At 38.8% G+C, this 19,642-nt stretch overlaps 1 protein-coding gene and 1 long non-coding RNA gene across 2 annotated transcripts; one reads left to right on the top strand and one right to left on the bottom strand.

Annotated features, from left to right (window-relative positions):
- The first annotated feature begins 11,803 nt into the window (after positions 1-11,803).
- LOC133830815 (protein MIS12 homolog) lies at positions 11,804-14,566 on the top strand. The gene is made up of 7 exons (XM_062260888.1): positions 11,804-12,072; positions 12,209-12,266; positions 12,440-12,559; positions 13,449-13,544; positions 13,654-13,792; positions 13,959-14,096; positions 14,181-14,566. The coding sequence occupies exons 1-7, from the start codon at positions 11,951-11,953 to the stop codon at positions 14,240-14,242; spliced, it is 735 nt and encodes a 244-aa protein (XP_062116872.1). The 5' UTR covers positions 11,804-11,950; the 3' UTR covers positions 14,243-14,566.
- A 1,805-nt stretch (positions 14,567-16,371) lies between these two features.
- LOC133829175 (uncharacterized) lies at positions 16,372-17,536 on the bottom strand. The gene is made up of 3 exons (XR_009891599.1): positions 17,081-17,536; positions 16,707-16,907; positions 16,372-16,562 (listed from the first exon to the last, which is right to left on the bottom strand). It is a non-coding gene; the product is annotated as an uncharacterized LOC133829175 (long non-coding RNA).
- Positions 17,537-19,642: the final 2,106 nt, after the last annotated feature.

The following is a 19,642-nucleotide window of genomic DNA, read 5'->3' as shown; positions in this document are numbered from 1 at the left end:
CCTTGAGTGGTGAGACTCTAAGGAAGACATAGTCCCCCACCTGGAACTCCACGTTCCCATACTTCAGATTTGCATAAATTCTCTGTCTACTCTATGATGCAAGCATCCGAGCTCTGATCTTTTCGATGGCTTCAATTATCCTCTGAACTGCATCAGGACCCAAATATTTACGCTCACCCAACTCATCCCAATGAATAGGTGATCTGCACTTCCTACCATACAACATTTCATAAGGAGCCACTCCTATGGTCGCTTGGTAGCTATTGTTGTAGGAAAACTCTATCAGGGGTAAATATTTACTCCAAGATCCCTCAAAGTCTAGTACACATGCTCTCAGCATGTCCTCCAGTATCTGGATAGTCCGTTCAGACTGACCATCGGTCTTAGGATGATAGGCTGTACTAAACTTTAGCTGAGTGCCCATTGCCTTCTACAAACTTCCCCAAAACTTGGAAGTAAATGTGGGGTCTCGATCCGACATGATCGACCTCGGGGCTCCATGAAGACGTACTATCTCTTTTACATAGAGATTTGCGTACTGGTCAACGGTATAAGTCGTCTTCACTGGTAGAAAGTGAGCCGATTTGGTATATCTGTCTACAATCACCCATACCGAATCGTGCTAACCCACTATCTTGGGCAATCCCACCACAAAGTCCATTGCGATGTCTTCCCATTTCCACTATGGAATATCTAAGGGCTATAGCAGCCATGCTGGTCTCTAATGTTTAGCTTTGATCTGCTGACACATCAGACACTTGGCTACATACTCTGTTACATCACCCTTCATCCCCCGCCACCAATACAAAGTTCTTAGATCGCAGTACATTTTTGTGGTGTCGGGATGCAAGGAATACGAATTGGTATGAGATTCATCCAGAATCTCCAGTCTAATAACAACATCCATTGGAACACAAATTCGACCCTTATATCTTAGCAAACCCATATCTGATATTGTATAGTCCCTAGCCACTCCAGCTAGGGCGTCCTCTCTAATCTTCACCAACTGTGGCTCTTGTAACAGACCCTCCTTTACCCTTTCTAGAAGAGTAGACTGCAAGGTAAGGTTGGCTAACTGGCCCACTACCAACTCAATCCCTGCTCTGGTCATATCCTCTACTAACTTCTTGGATATCTGCCTTGCACTGTACAACTGCCCTTGACCTCTCCGACTTAGGGCATCTGCCACCACGTTGGCTTTCCCTAGATGATAAAGGATATCACAATCATAATCCTTCACCAGTTCCAACTAATGCCTCTGCCTCATATTCAAATCCCTCTGTGTAAAGAAGTACTTGAGGCTCTTGTGGTCTATATATATTTCACAATTCTCTCCATAAAGGTAATGCCTCCATACCTTTAATGCAAAGACCACCGCTGCCAACTCCAGATCATGGGTTGGATAACTCTGCTCATAATATTTCAACTAACGTGATGCATAAGCAATTACTTTCTCTGCCTGCATAAGGACACAACCTAACCCTTGTCTCAAAGCATCACAATAAACCATGAACTTCTCCTGATCTGTCGGAAGACTCAACACTACGGCGGTAATCAAACATCACTTTAACTCTTGGAAGTTGTTCTCACATCTATCTGACCACGTAAACTTATGATTCTTACGTGTCTATTCTGTCAGTGGGATAGCTATTCTTGAGAATCCTTCCACAAACTTCCTATAATAGTTTACCAATCCAAGGAAGCTTCTAATCTCGGAGGCATTCCTTGGCCTTGGCCAATTCCTAACAGCCTCAATCTTAGCTGGGTCTACCTTAATCCCATTTCTACTAACAATATGACCAAAGAATGTCACCTGCGATAACCAAAACTCACACTTTTTAAACTTCACAAATAACTTGTGCTCTCTCAGTCTCTACAAGACCAATCTGAGGTGTTGCTCATGCTCTTCCTCTGATTGTGAATAAACCAAAATATCGTCGATGAAGAAGATCACAAATCGGTCCAAATAATCCTTGAACACTCTGTTCATTGAGTCCATGAAAGCTGCCGAGGCGTTAGTTAAACCAAACGACATAACAAGAAATTCGTAGTGCCCATATCTGGTATGGAAAGTTGTCTTTGGTATGTCTTCCTCCTTAATCCTCAACTAGTGATAACCAGATCGAAGATCTATCTTCAAAAATACCATTTTACCTTATTGTTGGTCAAATAAGTCATCTATCCTTGGTAGAGGATACCTATTCTTAATAGTCAACTTATTCAATTCTCTATAATCTATGTAAATCCTTAGAGAACCGTCTTTTTTCTCAAATAAAACTGGTGCACCCCACGGCGAGAAACTAGGGTTGATAAAACCTTGATCCAACAACTCCTGTAACTATACCTTTAGTTCCCTCAACTCTACTGGGGCCATTTTGTAAGGTTCCCTAGACACTGGCTCTGTCCCTGGTGCCAGATCAATCACAAACTCGATCTCCCTATGTAGCGAAAACCCTGGTCCCATCCAGGAAACACATCCAAGAACTCACAGACCAACCTTGTCTCTTCTGGCCCACTAGCACGACCTGAGTGGTATCCACCACACTGGCTAGAAACCCTATGCAACCTCCTTGTAGTAGATCTCTAGCCCTTAATGCTGAAATCATAGGCACTCGAGGTCCATGCACAATGCCAACAAATACGAAGGGTTCCTCACCCTTAGGTTCAAAGGTTACCATTTTCTTCTTACAATCAATGGTTGCCCCATATCTAGTTAACCAGTCCATCCCCAAAATCATATCAAAGTCAGACATAACTAACTCTATTAAGTCAACCAACAACTCCCTACCATCCACCATCACTGGCAAGGATCTGACCCATCTCCTGGAAACCACTAACTCCCTAGTGGGTAATAACGTCCCAAACCCCATAGCATAAAAATCACAGGGCCTACACAGTCTATCAATAATCCTACTAGAAACATAAGACTGTGTAGCACCAAAATCAATCAGCACAGTATAAGATATGGCAGCACTAGAAAGCTTACCTATGACCACTGAGGGCCTAGCCTTAGCCTCATCCTGTGTCAATGCAAATACCCAAGTTGGAGTTGAGTTTTCTGTCTTCTTAGGTTCCTCTTTCTTCATTCTTGGGCAGTCTTTCTTGAGATGCCCCACAATCCCACATAAAAAGCAGGCCTTCGCCCGACACACTCCTAGATGACATCTCCTACATCTGGTACACTCTGGATATGTCTTCTAGTTCTCATTGCCACTCTGGCGGCCAATTTGTACTCCCCGTGGCCTTCTATCAGGTCTAGGAGCCAAAATAGTATCTGAGGTCTTCCTTTTCTGGTCACTAGGGCCTCTGCCCCTACCTGATCCTATGAAGGGAGGTCTCGTCCTCCTCATACCCCTCCTGGCCGCGTTCTCGCACCAGATCTTATTCTCAGCACCCTCCGTAGTAAGGGTTGTCTCTACTACCTCAGCGTATGTAATCACTCCAGCTACTGTAGTAATTTTGACATCTCATGCTATCATAGGTTGTAGCCCCTGAAGGAATCTTTCCTTCCTTGTCCCATCAGTGGGCACTAAGTCTGCAGCGAACTTGGCTAATCTGTCAAATTTCAGAGCATATTTGGTCACTGACATATTCCCTTGTAACAGTCTACTAAACTCCTCTACCTTTGCAGCTTTAATGGCCTCATTATAATATTTCTCATTGAAGAGGGTTCTGAACTCTTCCCAGTTCATTGTGGTTACATCCTTAGTCTGGGACACCACCTCCCACTAGATTCGGGCATCCTCCTGAAACATGTACGTGGCACAGGCCACTCTCTCATTACCCACCACCCTCATGAAATCTAGGATGGATGTAATCATAGCCATCCACTGTTCTGCCTTAAGTGGATCTGCACTACCCTCGAAAACCAGAGGGTGTGCTTCCTGAACTGTTCATACACTAACTCCCAACGGTTCTTTAATTTTTTTTGCTGCTGTACGACCGGTACTGGAACAGCAGATGGGACCCTTGATGCCGCGTTCCCAGCCGGAACCTGTTGTTGCCTCAACTGGCAAATCTCTTCATCCTGTCTCTGCAACCTAGATTGTATATTTGCAAGCATCTGTTGCCAGTTCTCAGGGACTGGCGGAGGATTTTGACCCTGGTCATTACTTCCAACCTAATTCTCAGTGCTTGTTGGCTCATTAGATTGCCCTGGAAACATACTTCCAAGCCTATCTGCAATTAATGACTCGACTTATTAGGCGGTAATAACAATATCTCACACCCAACCCACGGTTCAAAACCGATCGAATAAGAATCCACATGCATTGAAAATGCTACTAAGCATCCCAATAATTCACATAACAATCATGCTAATAAGTAGAGGAATCTATGATCATATTTGAACAAGATGCTGATAAGCACATTCTTGGCATGCATACACATAACATAATGCTATTAAACATTTCTAATACTCAAGAGCAAGAAGAATGCTAATAAGCATTTTCCAGCATGCATAGACGTTTAACGATGCTAATAAGCATTTTCTTTCAACATGTAACGGTGCTGATAAGCATCCCATGTCATACACACACATACAACAGCGCTAATAAGCGTTTCTGACATTCAATAACTATACTGATGCTGATAAGCAATCCTACAACATTTTACAAGTGTCTATCGTGCTAATAAGCACATCCTCAACCTACATACCACAGTCAAGGGCCAGGCCCTAGCAGAATATCTCATGCTTCTTATTCAAGCTAGCAAGTAAAGCATATATAGTTCGTTAAGCAGATATACACATAACTATATTAATAGTTACCCAACCTTGAGTCGAGCTTGTCTCTAGCAGTGAGTGTACATGCCCAGTCCATCATCAGGAACCCTTAAACCTTGGCTGCTCTGATACCAAGTTGTAACGCCTTCGACTTATTAGGGTCTGTTACCCAATGTGTTTAAAATTAGTGCTGGACTCACTAAACGAGTCATTTGGACTAAACATGTGATTAAGCCATTACGGGTTTAGGTATTTAAAATTTGGTCAAGTCATAAACATTTTCATTAAACCAAAAACTTTGTTCTATTCATGGGATCCCCAAAATACAATTTTAAAAGTCGATTACAACACCAAGGTTACAAAATAAGCAGACCTAGGCAGAAAAACTAGGTTCAAACCTAGCTTCCTTGAGTTTCTCGGCCGTGGTGGTCGAGCGAACTGCATATGCACACATCACTACTATCGCTCTCCAACTCATGGCTGGCCAAGCTTCTCTTTACCTTTACCTGCACCACAAAGCACCCGTGAGCCAAAAGACTCAGTAATAAAACGTATTCAACAATTCATTGAGTAATACATCAGACTTAGCAGTAATAACTGAAACTAGCATAAACATTATAAAGATCAACAACCATGGAGTTGCACAAGTGCGTGTTGCACTCCTTTTCAATTTGTTTGGAATCTGAGCCAGTCAGGTGCTTGGCGCACCCCCAAGGTGGCCCAGCCATAGTGCCCTGCACTCCATGTGCATAATGCCAGTCTTAGCTCATAAGTCGAATCTTACAGGTACTTGACTTATAAGTCGCGCCTCACAAACCCCCAACTTGTAAGTCGAAGCTTAAAGACCCTCGAATTATAAGCTGAGCTTTGGAGGTTCTTCACTTATAAGTCGAACCCCTTAAATAAGATATGCGCTCGACTAGTAAGTTGATCTTTAACTTGATACAACAACAAATCCTTGGTTTATAAACCGAGCCCCCTAGTCACAGTAGACAATCACGTAATCCATTTATCACATATATACAAATACAATGAATTATAATACATTTAAATAGACATACATAGGCATAATCATAATCATGCGCATTCACATCCCCAACACCCAATTCAAGATTATGTTCAGCATTCGAGTCGAGCCCTAATCATGTATATCATATTCTGGGTACAGTTTTCATACCTTCGGTCCAAGTGCAAGCTACCAATGAATGACTCTTGAGTACGATCCCTGATCTGAGACCCTAGCGTTGACCTAGTCACAACCATGATAAGGAATTCCATCAACAATGAGTGCATAAAGGATTTCGGACTGAGTCTTAGCCTTCAAGACATCGAATTCCACTAAACATGGTAGTAGGATTGATCCCGAGCCCTTAAGGTTAAGTTCTCTCACTCAAAACCCTCTCGAGATCCAAAAACCCCTTAAGCGTCGTGGCCCCATGCCCTTGCGCTGTGGCCCACCCCAAGTTAGAGGCTTACCCTCCCCATTTTACTAAACACGCGTCGCGGCCTTGCCTAAGAGGCACCGCGGCGCGCCCTTGCCTAAGAGGCGCCGCGGCGCGCCCTCGCGACAGAGCCTTCCTTGGCTCCTTGGGTTCAAGAGGGCCGCGACCCGACCCCTTCGAACCTAGAAAGTTTCCCTCAGCCGAACCCAATCATAACTACCTCAAATAAAGCTTAAAACCTCAATTCAACTCCCATAACCAATACAACAACTCACCAGCAACAAAAACCAACTCGAAACTAGTTTGAAAACTCATCAAAATCCACAATTCACTCTCCAAACCCTCACACATGCAAACACTAAAACTTCCAACAAAATAACAAAATTGACATGAAGAAATTCAAGTTCAAGCCCTTACCTCTGAGATAATTTCACCCTTGAGCTAATCCCCAAGTTCCACTAGCTTAACTCTTCAATTTCCTAAGCTTTGTCCCTTTAATCTTCTCAAAATTCCAAGCTACCAAGGAGAGAAAGAGAGCTACGGGAGAGAGAGAGAGAGCCAACTAACTGTTTCTTCTAAGTGTTTCTAAATCTCAGTTGCCTAAGCCAAGTACATCTATTTTGCCAAAAGTCCAAAATACCATTATAACTAATTTAAATTCTCTAGTAACCTCAAGGGCAATTCCGTCAATTGCCACTTCCCGTAAATACCTGAGTGTTCCTCTAAATCCCCAACTACCTCAAAATAATAATCATTTAATCTCCCATTACCCGATAAATCCTGGTAATGTACTAAATTACCAAAATACCCCTATGCTCACCCCGAGCCGGGTATTTTACCCCGTTGTGACCTTTTCGCTAACTTGCTACCAGGATCGCCTCGCGTCGAGTAACCAAAACATATCCACATAATAATGTGGTCTCAATCACACACACGCATATTTACAGTTATACCCTCAATGGGTCAAATTCCTAAATTGCCCATCTTATAAGAAACAGGCCCACACACACATTTAATATTGCTAAACAGGCAAGCCCCATAATCCACGCACTAAGCCATATTAGGAAATTTGGGATGTTACATGACTGATAAGACAAAGCTGACCGCTAAGGCAAAGATGACTGCTAAGAAGAAGCTAACTGCTAGATGAAACTGACTGCTAAGGCAAAGCTTATTGCTCAGAAAAAGCTGATGCAGAGATGACTACTAAGGCAAAGTTCAATGTTAAGGCAAAGCCCAATGCTAAGGCAAAGGCTACTACTATGACAAAGATGACTACTAAGACAAAGTTGAATGCTAAGGCAAATGCTACTACTAAGGCAAATATGACTGCTAAGGTTATCATTGAATTTGACTGCTTAAGTCAATTTTCAAACTGATTGCTAAGGTTATCATTTAATTCAACAAATCAACGATAACATCTAACTTGAGTGTTAAATCAACATAAAATCCAACCACTCAAGAACTTTATTCTTTTTAAGTGATTAACAAAACTGAAATTTGTGTTATACTCAGAGACACTTGCTTATGTTTGAATGAATATCCTAGCACTCAGGGACAAGATTTGCATTCAGATTCACAATGAGCAAGTAGCACTCGACAACTAAATCTGAGTGCTCTCAATGCATTCTAGAGCTCAAATTCGAATGCTCTGTCAAATTTAAGTTGAGTACTCATTACCCCACGCATCCAAGGATTAAATGTCTAACTTTTGTGCCCAAGTGCTCATGACAGAATATTCACTCAGTTGCTATCTGAGTGCTCATTACCACAAGCCCTTCAAGAACATCAAGCCACAATGATAAGACTCAACTCATAAATAGGGTAAAGTGAAATCAAATTTTCATAACTTGAAAACTACACTTGGCTATTAAGTTCAAGTGCTTCAACAAAATCCAATTCTGAGTGCTGAGCAATAAAAAGTAATTGTAACGCCCTGGATAGCCAGGACCGCTACACTGTGTACTGACAAAGGTGCAGGACTTGCTAATCAAGTCATTTAGTCAAAATGTGTCACTAAACCATAAATGTGCTAGGGTTAAAATGGTTTTGGTCTTAAAAGATACATTTCATATATTCAAACTGATTTACATATGGGATCCCAAAAAAAAAATTGTGTTTAAAAGTTAGTTTACGAAATTTCCAAAATACAGAATACCATCAGCCACTCTAAGGCAAAACAGACATTTATAGCTTTTCTGTTCCTGTTATCCTCACAACCATGGGGGCTGAGCAGCTGGTCATGTACATTCCGCTCACAGAGCTCTCCAAGTCAGGGCTGATCAAGTTTGCCCTTGCCTTTACCTGCACCACGTAGCACCCGTGAGCCAAGGCCCAGCAAGAAAACATAATATACATCACAACAATCATAACAAGAGAATAACCCTTTAAGCATGATCAAACACTCAACATTCCACATTAATCACATAGCATGTAATTAGAATAAAAGATGCAATCAATCATTAATAACAGTCTAGTCACATAATAACTAGGGCCGAAAACTTAGGCCGCACCCTCTGTTTACCCCACTGACTTCGGCCCGCTTAAACCGAGATCAATGCATAATAAGCTGTCCTCGGCTACCAGTGGCCGAGCCGCGCCCTATGCGCTGGTGTAACCTTTGGCACTCTTAGGTCATTGGTTTACTATTTACATGGCATAATACCATCCTTTCCAAAGCATACATATTAGGGAACCCTTAGTCCCATTACAAATACACAACCGGGTGCAGTTTTCTTACCTTTAGCTTCCGAATGTATTGACTATGTACGATGCTCCTTGAGCGCGATCCAATCCCCGAGCCCTAGCTTAGCACCTAGCCACAACCACAATAAAGAGTACCATCAACAATCTTAAAAGGGCTTCTGGACAAAGTTCTAGTCTCCGGAACACTGAACTTCACCAAACATGGTAGAAGATTCAATCCCGAGCACCCTAGGTTAAATTCCCAAGCCTAGAATCTCAAAATCCCAAAATCCCTTAAGGGTCGTGGCATTGGCCACCCATGCCGCGGCATGGCCCCAACCAGAGGCTCCCCAATGCACAAAAACAGACACGGGTCGTGGCCCTACCCAGACCATGCCGCGACCCGCCCTCCTTCCTCAGCACACACCAGCTTCGAAGGGCCGCGACTCACCAAGAACTATGTCGCGGCCCGACCCCCTTCGAACCCAGAAAAACCTCCATTTTTGACTCCCAAACCTCACTCAAACTCCTCCAAAACTACTCCAATTCCACAACTCAATTACCCAAAGACTTCCCACAAGATTCCAGCAACACAACCCAGCTGAAACCTAAACTAGAAACCCATCAAAAACCTATTTCAATCATTGAAACTTTCTAACTCAAGAACACAAAACCCAGCCATGGAAACACTATAACTCTGCCATTAAACCTTAAATTCGAGCTTACCTCAACTGCAGAACCAATCCTCCAAGAGCTTTCTGGGCTATCTTCCAAGGTTCTAGCCTCAATTTAATCTTCAAATCCAAAACCCAAAAACCACTTAGAACACACTCAAAATCACAGAATTTCAACCACAGAAAATGGGATTCAATGCTTACCTCAGTATTGGTTGAATTCATTTGTTATTCCTTGAGCTAATCCTCTAAATCCCAGCTTCAATTCTCAGAATTCTAGCCAAAACCTCTAAATTTTCTGTGTTTCTTTTTAGAGAGAAAGGGAGAAAGAAGGAGAGAAAAGAGAAGGTCGTTCTATTTTTATGTTCTACTGTTTTCTAAGACTCCTTAAGTCTATCCCTAGGCAATTAAGTTAATCCCAAGGCTCGGGGTATCAGAAACGTCCTCGAGGGCAAAATGGTAAAATTCCCCAATATTCCCACCTAGACTTCCTAACCTCAAATATATCTCCAATTATTTATTTTTATAACCCGGTAATCTAAATAACCATCTAATACCTGAAATACCCCTTGACTTATCCAAAGTCAAATATTAAGCCTCGTTGTGACTCTCCCGCTATCTAGCTCCCTAGGATCGCCTTAAGTCGCCTGCTGCAGACTTACCCACATAATAATGTGGTTCTCACAAATATAACATTTATATAATCATACAAGCATGTTTATCATAAAAATCATGCATTAAATCAATAAATTCACACATAAACCAATTATGCCCTCCCGACACACTAATCAAGGCCCTTAAGCCATATTAGTGATTTTGGGTCGTTACAGTAATTATATTGCTGAAAAATGGCTTTCATAAAACGTCGAAATGACCCTCAATTTGAAGCAAACACAAACACAAGGGAGAAGACAATACTCTGATGCAAGCCATGTACCCACAATGCCCACATCACTCTCTTACATTGTTTTAGAATGCTTCAAACTAAGGACATCTATCAACACTAGGTATTAATGCCATCAATCAACCCTAGACCATGAAAGTCTGAACATGATATACTCAACTAAAAAGATTGGTCGATTTAAATTTTTATCACACATGACGACAAAACTAGCATTCCAACGCACAAAAATAGTGCTTGCACAAAGTAAAGGCACAAAAATGCTTTTTCAATTGAGCAAAACTCAACTCAAAAGGCAAGGGACAAACTGTAGAGGCCAAAATTTGACATTGGGATAAACATAACAACATGGGCTCATAGCGAGATTCAACTCCTAGCCCAAAGGTGTTCTAATGAAGTTGGACCAAGCAAGCCCAAGTTCAGAGCAGTTAGCACCTACCCAGACCAAGTCTACAATCTGGAGCTCGTAAGGTTAGCACTCATCCACGATTAGGATGAGCTCTAACTTACATGATGTGGCAGAGAGAAAACACTAATGAACTGTTCAACATGACGTGACAAAGTGAAAGGAGCCCACTCTTCAATGAAGTAGCAGTCTTCCTTTAGAATAGGGGGGAGACCGCTTCTCCAGGGACCCATGAGGAGGAGAGGCAACGACTCTCAGGAGGGGATGATAAAAGGATTCCTCGAAGGTCAAAACGGGAGGACCGACTGTGACTAGAGACTAATTGGAACAGACTCTTCCTAAGACACAACTGCTATACTTAATACTCAAAGCCACATTCTGATTCCCAAACCCTTGTTGATCTCTTAGATCTCATACTTTATTTCTACACTTTATTTTTTACCTGTTATTTCACTCTTTCTGTTGTTTTCTTTACAAGATTACTGACTTGACCGTCGGAGTGCCTTTGATCGGCACCACCCCAGTGTCCCAAGGTTTCCTGGTTACTTGTTTTTTTTTGTTAGTGCCCGCGACAGTCGATTTTTGTGATTGTAGATTTCAGCTTCTACAATTGGTTACTTAGCTAGATTTGGTGAAAAAAAAAAACAGATCGGAAAAACAAATTAGGCAGATCTGAAACAACCAAGAAGAAGAAGATGAAGGAGAATAACACAAAGTAAAAGACAAACCAGAGACAGTATCAGCGGTGAAGGAGGTACAACATCTGTTTTGGTTGCCGGCAAGAAAGGGCTGTCATTGTTGTTAAAGAAAATGGATATAGAGTTTGGGGAATACGTGAGGGAGAGAGAGATGTATTTTATTTATGGTAATAATTTTTTTATTAATGAGTAACATATATTGTGAAATATAGTTTTATGTGCATAAATATATTCCAATATTTTTGTAAAATAAAGTAACTTATCCTCCATACCATTTGAAAGAAGGCCTATGAAACCTGCCCTATTAAAGCGAGGGGAAAATAGAAAATGAAATAATACTCTGTTCTTTGGCGGGAAAAATCAAATCGTGTCGTGATTTCATATCCGACTCTGAGAATTTGCGAGTGACTGAGAAGTGAGAATGGAGGATACTGGAAGCGACACCGTCTTCGACTCCCTCAATCTGAATCCTCAGCTTTTCATTAATGAAGTCCTTAATACCGTCGACGATTTGGTTGACGACGCTTTCAATTACTTCCACCAGTAAGCAGTAACTCTCTCTCTCTCTCTCTCTATTTATATATATATATGTATGTATGTATGTATGTATGTATATATATCTGCAATCCATATGTATGTGTATAAAATATTGATGATTAATTTTCGGTTTTGTCTCCAGACAAGCTTCATCCAATCTGAAAAGCGATGGCCCCGATAGGTCACTGGATCTGACCAAGGTAACTTCATTTTTTTGTTTTTGTTTTCGGTGTACCTTATGGTTATAATTTCGAAATTGTAGGCATTCTTCTTCAATTTTAGTGTTTGCTAGCTTTTTCTTGTTTTGTTTTGAGTTCAATTCGTTATGATTTGTATTTTATTAATAAAAAAAATATAAAATTCGGTTTTTCAGGGTGTTGCTCTGATTCACAAAATGATCATTTCCGTTTTGGATAAACGACTCGCTATGTGGGAGCAGTACTGTCTTAATCACTGCTTCGAAGTTCCTGAGGGATTTTCTTTGCCCAAAACTGTAGGGTTTTTTTTTTTTTTTGCAAATGATTTGATCCGCTTATGCATATCTGTACAATATTTCTTTTTCTTTGTATTTTTAGTTCTTTCTGTTCATTGTTTTGATATTTCAAGTAATTGCGAGTATAGGTAGTATTTTAGTAGCATATTTGGCAATTATGCTTATTATAGTGACTGCAATTTTGATTTCAGTTAAGTAACTAGCTTAACCGTTTCATAATTGAAGGAAATTACTGCCTTGTTACGTTAAAATTAAATGTCGTTTATGCTGAATCAAGGGCTGTTTGGAAGTGGAGACATTTTCTCCTGTGATCGTTGAACTATGCACATTTTTTTTACTGCTGAAAGGGTGAATATACTTGTATGTGTCCTATTTTTATGTTTTAAAAGATGTCCACTCTGGTTTGAAAAATAGCTTGGCTTGTCAAGTGCATGGTATCACACGGCTAAACCTTGTAATTTTACAATAGTAATTTTCGTTGTTTCTCCTCCTTGCTTATTCTTGGCAGTAAAGAGTATTCTAGTATTTAAGTCTTTTTTAAAGAAAAATGCGCATGCACGTTTTTAAATAGCTCTCAAGACAATAAGCGTTGTTTCAAAATTTTATGTTATTAATGTGGAAAATGTCAAGTGCTATAGATTCTTAATAACAAAGGAGAGTTTGGTCTCACACTCTCATGAGTTCCTTTTGCTTGGTGTGGAACTTGGTTCCCATATTCTTGCAGCTTTGTGTACTTCAGTAACGCTTGCTTTCCTTGTTGCAGTAATACAATATCTTTTGTTAGAGATTATGTTTACCATAATGTCTAATGGAAACTAGTTTACATGCATATTATGCATTAATATTAAATTTGGTTCAATATATGTCATGCTTCAACGTGTCTTATCAGAGTGAACCAACCAGCAACGGTTCAATATGTCATGATCCACTTTCAAATCCAGATTTGGATGCTCGGTTGGCTTCCTTAAGGAACAAGCTTTCTCTGGTAAATATAGTTCTGCTAGTTGTGAAAAGTTTTCGTTTGAATGCTACTTTGACATTTATTTGTTTTCAGTTTAATCTCCTTAGTTTGCTAAATGAATTGTGCTTTGAAGGTTGGTAAGGAATCTGCTGCACTGAACCGAGAGCTCAGAGCTTTAGAACAGCAATCTGTTCCTAGTAGCCATTTTGCTGGGCTTATCAACGAGGCACTGCAAGTTTATGAGGAGAACTCTTTTGATGGACTGTTTCAGGGTAATCAGTTCCACTTTCCAATGCGCTCTATTAATACTTTAAATTTTCTGCTGTCTATTTTCTATGCTGCAGATGCTTACAAGAGAGACTCCAGATAGTTATATTTGAACATATTATATGATCAGATAAGTCATCTTGTAAAAAATGAAGTTATTGGTGCCTGCAGAAATGGCAAAAACAGTATCTGAACTGAAAGCGAAAATGGCAAAGTTGAAGACAAAAAGAATGGAAGAAACTGAGCGCATGAAAACAGAGAGGCTCTTTACTCTGAGTAGAGATGCATCCACATTTGATCATAGCAGTGGTAACGTTAAAGAAAGTTGATTCTAATTGGAAGCCTTCTTCCAAGTTTATTCAATTGAACAGATTTCCATTTTCTTTCTTTCAGGCTTTACTGGTTCTAAAGTGGAAGACCTTCAAGACTTTTTGGTGCAAATGAAAAAGATGTGAACTCGGTATTTCTTAGTATTGCGGGACAGTAAGTAATGCTCCTGGCGGGTAATTAGTAAGTTCTCTTGTTGAATTGGACTTAATTGTGGTTTGAGTTGAATGATTACACTTAGCTTCTTGAAGTATGTAACTGTAAGTGCTGACATAGAAAGCGATACACTTGTGGATACAATATGTTCAAAATCAGTATAAAATAGAACATAGCCTTTCTTCCTCATCGTTTCAATGGAATTCCGCTATACCATATCGTCTCGATGGAAATATTGTTCATGGACTTTAGTCTTTTCTTTCATAAATGATGTTTGGAAATGGCATTTTGGTGCATGTTTTTGTAATTTTTTTTTAATAGTACAATCATAAATGGTAATAGGGTATTGTGGAAGTGCGTATACCTATTAAATTTGAAATACAAACCTCTTTACGGTCTATTCTTTAGCACCAAATATTTTGTCAAACAAATTTCATTATCCTACATCGTAATTAATACTCGAAGTCGTTATTTAATCACAAGTTTGTGTTTGAGCAAATAGAGAGCGACTGTGCTAATGATGTGATGTCCATTTTGGCTTTGAATGGGTATTCAAATGATGTTTGATTGTGGAGGACGTTATTGCTTTGATAGACTATCTCTCATGTAACATGTAAATTTTATTCCAAATTTAGAGAAAAAAAAAGAGTAAATATTATATTTGGCTCAATATGTACAATTGTGTTTCAATGCACAAGATACAAATTAACACAAAAAGTTAATAATTCATTTATTATTTATTGAGAATATACAAAAATTAATTTTTTTGTTAATCCAAATTATGTATTCCAAGAAATTTGTCATTAAAAAATAATAATTAGCAATTTTGTCCCTTGAATTTGTGACACTATCAAATTGTACCTCTTAAAATATACAATCTATTAAAAACTCTCCTTGAAATATACAATCTATTAAAAACTCCCCTTGAAATATATTATTTACAGAAACCTAGTTCCGATAAATTAATATTTTTGTTTCCCAAATTTTGACTATTACCAAATTATGCACATTTTTATTAGAAAAAATAATTAAAAAATTAAAAAAAAATCAACTTTTTGTATTAATTATTTAAAAATGAATTCAAACGTAAAATTTTTTTAAAAAAATCAAAATAAAATTAAAACACTAACATTAAAAAAACGTTAAATCTTTGAAAAAAAAAAATCTTAGTATTATTTCGAATTTATAATAATTTAATTTATAAAAATCCAAAGTTAAATAAAATTAAAACCTAAATACCAAACTAAATATACATTCTTTGTAAAAAAAAACTAAATATACATTCCAATTCAAATCACATTATACGTATCTTCTTTCTTTAAAAGAAAAGAAAAGAAAAATTATAAGAAAATGAAATGATTGGAGTCGTGAAACTCAAAACTCAGCATGAATGAATTGTTTCTTTTTATTTTATAACAAAAATAAATAGGTTTTTAATATGAGTATTGAATTAATTAAGATTTTATTTATATTTAAATTGTTTATTTAATTCATATTTGATTTTTTAATATCTACAGTGAATTTTAATTTGATATTTGATTTTTTATTTTATTCATATTTGTTAGATATTTGATTTTTTTTAAAATCTAGAGTAAATTTTAAAGATTTTGTTAGAGTTTAAATGACTTTTAATTAATTTTTTAAGATTTCAATTAATATTTGAATTATTTTTATAAGAATTAATGAAAAATAGATTTTTTTTAATTTTAAATAATGTTTTTAATAAAAAGGGGCACAATTTTGTAGTAAGCAAATTTTAGGGGGAAAATGTTAATTTTCTACACACGGGATTGACGTGGCAATGCCACATCAAAGTTTAAATGGAACGAAAGCTAACAGAAGGACTATGTGTTCTATAAATGGAAAAGTTGAGGGAGAATTTTTAACAGGCCGCATATTTTAGGGGGCACGATCTTGTAGTGTCTTAATGTAATGCCCTACTTCCTTAGAGCCGTTACTAAGTGAGTTTAAAACGTGCTAATCACTCGCTAATCGAGGTTTTGGGTTAAAAGTGTAGCTAAACTGTGTTGAAAGTTGTTTTAAGGCGTTAAATATAAAAATGTGGTCATTCATTGAAAACACCAAAAGTTAAACATTTGGGATCCCAATATACTGTTTAGAAAATATTTTACAACTCAAAATACATTTAGGGTCGACTAGGCAACAAATTCAAGTCTATACATTGCATTTCCCAAAAATACCCCTGGTTGTGGCAGCCAGGTAGGCCGAACATGTACTCGTCGCTCCACGCTCTCCATACTCATGGTTGGTCGACCTTACCCTTGCCCTTACCTGCACCATAGAGCACCCGTGAGCTGAAACCCATCAAGAAAACTCAACATAAAACAATTAACATATTCATATATATCAATCAGCATATAACAAAACAGCCAACAGGCTAAACACATAGCAGCCATGCTGTCCCAGACACTTTACCAGGCTCTGGGTTTGTGGTCTTCATCGTGAGAATGACTCCAGCATCCTAAGAGGGTCTCGCCCTAACGGCTCACACTCTGTGTGCTCATCGTTGCTCCCGGCCCCTTGCCATACTTGGCTTTGCACTCTGCGTGCTAGCGCTGCTCCCGACCCCTTGTTGTACTCGGCTTCCTGCCGTTCTCGGCCTTCACCGTTCCCAGCCTTCACCGTTCATTCACAAATATGCAATACATAGCATAACATCAACAAATATTTATACATATACTAAACATAAACAATAGGGCTATGCCCTGCAATTCAATTACATAGGGTCATGCCCTGCAATACAAACAATAGGGCTACGCCCTGCTCTATGGGTACAACAGTTTTCTTACCTATGTCTCGAGCTTCTTGAGCATCGCAATCCCGAGCACAATCCTCTAACCCGAGCCTCGCTGAAAATTTAGTCACAACGCATTCACAATAGCCATCCATCAAGCTCTAATCCAATAAATAACTTCGGGACATAAATCTAGCCTCTGGGACCTTGGTTTCTACCAAATTGGGTAGTAGAAATCTTCCCGAGCCTTAACGTTCAAGTTCCCGAGCTAAAAACCCTCAAAAAGCCAAAATTATGCATTTGGGCCGCAGCCCAGCCCCCCTTAAGGGTCGCAACGCGCCCTAAGTTAGAGGTAGAATGCCTCTCTGCTGGGCGACACGGGCCATGGCGCCCAAACCTTGCGCTGTGGCGCCTGGGCAATTCTTCGAAGTCCCTTTGGCCTAAAAGCTCAAGCGGGTCGCGGCGCTAATGAACAGGGCCGTAGCTCAAGCCTGAAACCCATAAATTCCATGCAACTTTTACAAGCTAATTTCCCTAAAAAATCATTTTAAATGCACCCCAACATCATAATTGAGTCCTATAATCATTCTAATACACTTTAAGCAGCTCTAGAATCCCAGAAACTAACTAACTCATCCCAATTCACACCAACCTCAATCTTAAGCTCAAAACTCAACTAAATTCAATTTAAGCAGAATTGATCCTCAAAAACTTGAAAGAAACCTTACCTCAGTGAAGATTTTCGAGTTTAATTCAGCTCTCCAGCACCCTAGGCTTATCCTCCCCAAGTCCCAAGCTTTAGTTCTGAATTTCTCCTCCAAAACTCCAAAATCAACCAAGTCCCCTAAAGGGAGAGAGAGAGCCGAGAGAAATATAGAGGGAGAGTTTCTGTGTTTTTTTTTCCTTCCTTCTGATTCCTTCTACATAACCCAGGAATCACAACTGCCTATGTGATCAAAATCCCCTCCTAAACAAAGGGTCCAAAATACCCCTTGAGCTTATGTAAATCCTCAAGTCCCACCAAGGGCAATTCAGTCATTTTCCATATCCCGTTAAGTCCCCAATTATTCCTATAAATCTCCGTTTAATCCTGACATGTCTAAATAATTATTAAATCACTACCCGTTACTCAATAATTCTCGAACACATATAACATACCCAAAATACCCCTAGGCTCTTCCGGAGCCGGGTATTTGACCCCGTTGTGACTTTCTAGCTAAATTGCACCCTAGGACCGTCTCGGATCGTGCATCACAAATATATCTCCACTCACATGTGGTATCAATCACAATATACACAAAATATTGCATTTATGCCCTTAACGGGCTAAAATAACAAATATGCCCCTAATAGCCAAATGTGGCTCACATGTATATTTAATTAACCTAAACATGCATTTCTAATCACATAATCATCAAATTCACATATTAATGTAATTAAATCATTTATTGCCTTCCAAGCATGCTAATCAAGGCCCTAAGCCTTATTAGTAATTTGGGACGCTACACTTAAGTTCGGGAGGCAAAAATATTGATTATTTTTAAAAGATAAAATAAAAAATGATATATGGTTGGTATTTAATTGTCAACTACTAAATTATAATAATTAGTAGTAATATGATAAATAAAAAAAGTAGTATTTATTGATGTGCCAAATTTGATCCATGCTATATTTTTTGCCAAATTTGGCACAACTTTTAGCATTTGTCAAATTTGGCACATTTTTTTAACACCATTGGAGTTTTTTTTTTTTTTGGAAGATGTGCTAAATATAGCATTACATCAGCTTTTTGACACTCCATTGGAGATGCTCTTAGGTGATAATGGAGGTGGTTATTGCAAATTTATATCCCACCTGGTAAGCCACCCACTTGAGTAATCATTAGATTTGAGACCTCGCACCCAACCTCCGCTGACTTGCAACGATCCCTGAGCCCACCTACTTGAGCTAATCGAAAGGGAAGCTTACCTAGGAGAACCCAGGAGCCAAGCCAACCTGGCCTCCCCATGTCGCACCAGGCACCACAGAGAGAACCCAGAAGCTTACTGATCGGAAGGGAAGCTTGGCGTCCACCCACAACCCAACCAACCCCCATCATAGATCTGAAGCCTCATCGTAGCCACAACTCAACCCAGTTGTCACCTCCATCACCGACTTCAGATTTTGTAGCCAAGTACTTGCAAGAAAAAGAAGAAGAAGAAGATGATGATGATGAAACACGTTTTTTATTATTTTTTTAGGGTTTTGATTTTTATTAGTTTAATGTTTTATTTCAGCCTTTTATGTTAATTAAATTAAAATTTGATTTGATTAAATATTTTTTTTTAAGTTATTTATTTTTTTATTTCAAAATCTATTTTATTTCAAAATCTATTTTATTTATTTTTAATTTAATGTTATTTTATTTTATGTAATTTAATTTACTAAATAAAATATCCGAGGGATTTTAGGTCATATTAAAAAATTAGTTGACCAAAATTGGGCTCAGAGAACTATTTTGTTCCATTTTGCAAAACATAAAGTCTGAATTGTCATTTAACAAAATATGGAGTCCGATCGGCAACTTTTGCAAAACAGATGGTCCAAAATGGTATTTACCATTTTTTTAATTAATTTT

The sequence above is a fragment of the Humulus lupulus genome, chromosome 4 (genome assembly GCF_963169125.1).
Source record: "Humulus lupulus chromosome 4, drHumLupu1.1, whole genome shotgun sequence".
NCBI lineage: Eukaryota > Viridiplantae > Streptophyta > Magnoliopsida > Rosales > Cannabaceae > Humulus > Humulus lupulus.
Note: the sequence above shows the minus strand (reverse complement) of the source record. Positions and strands in the feature narration are given on the sequence as shown.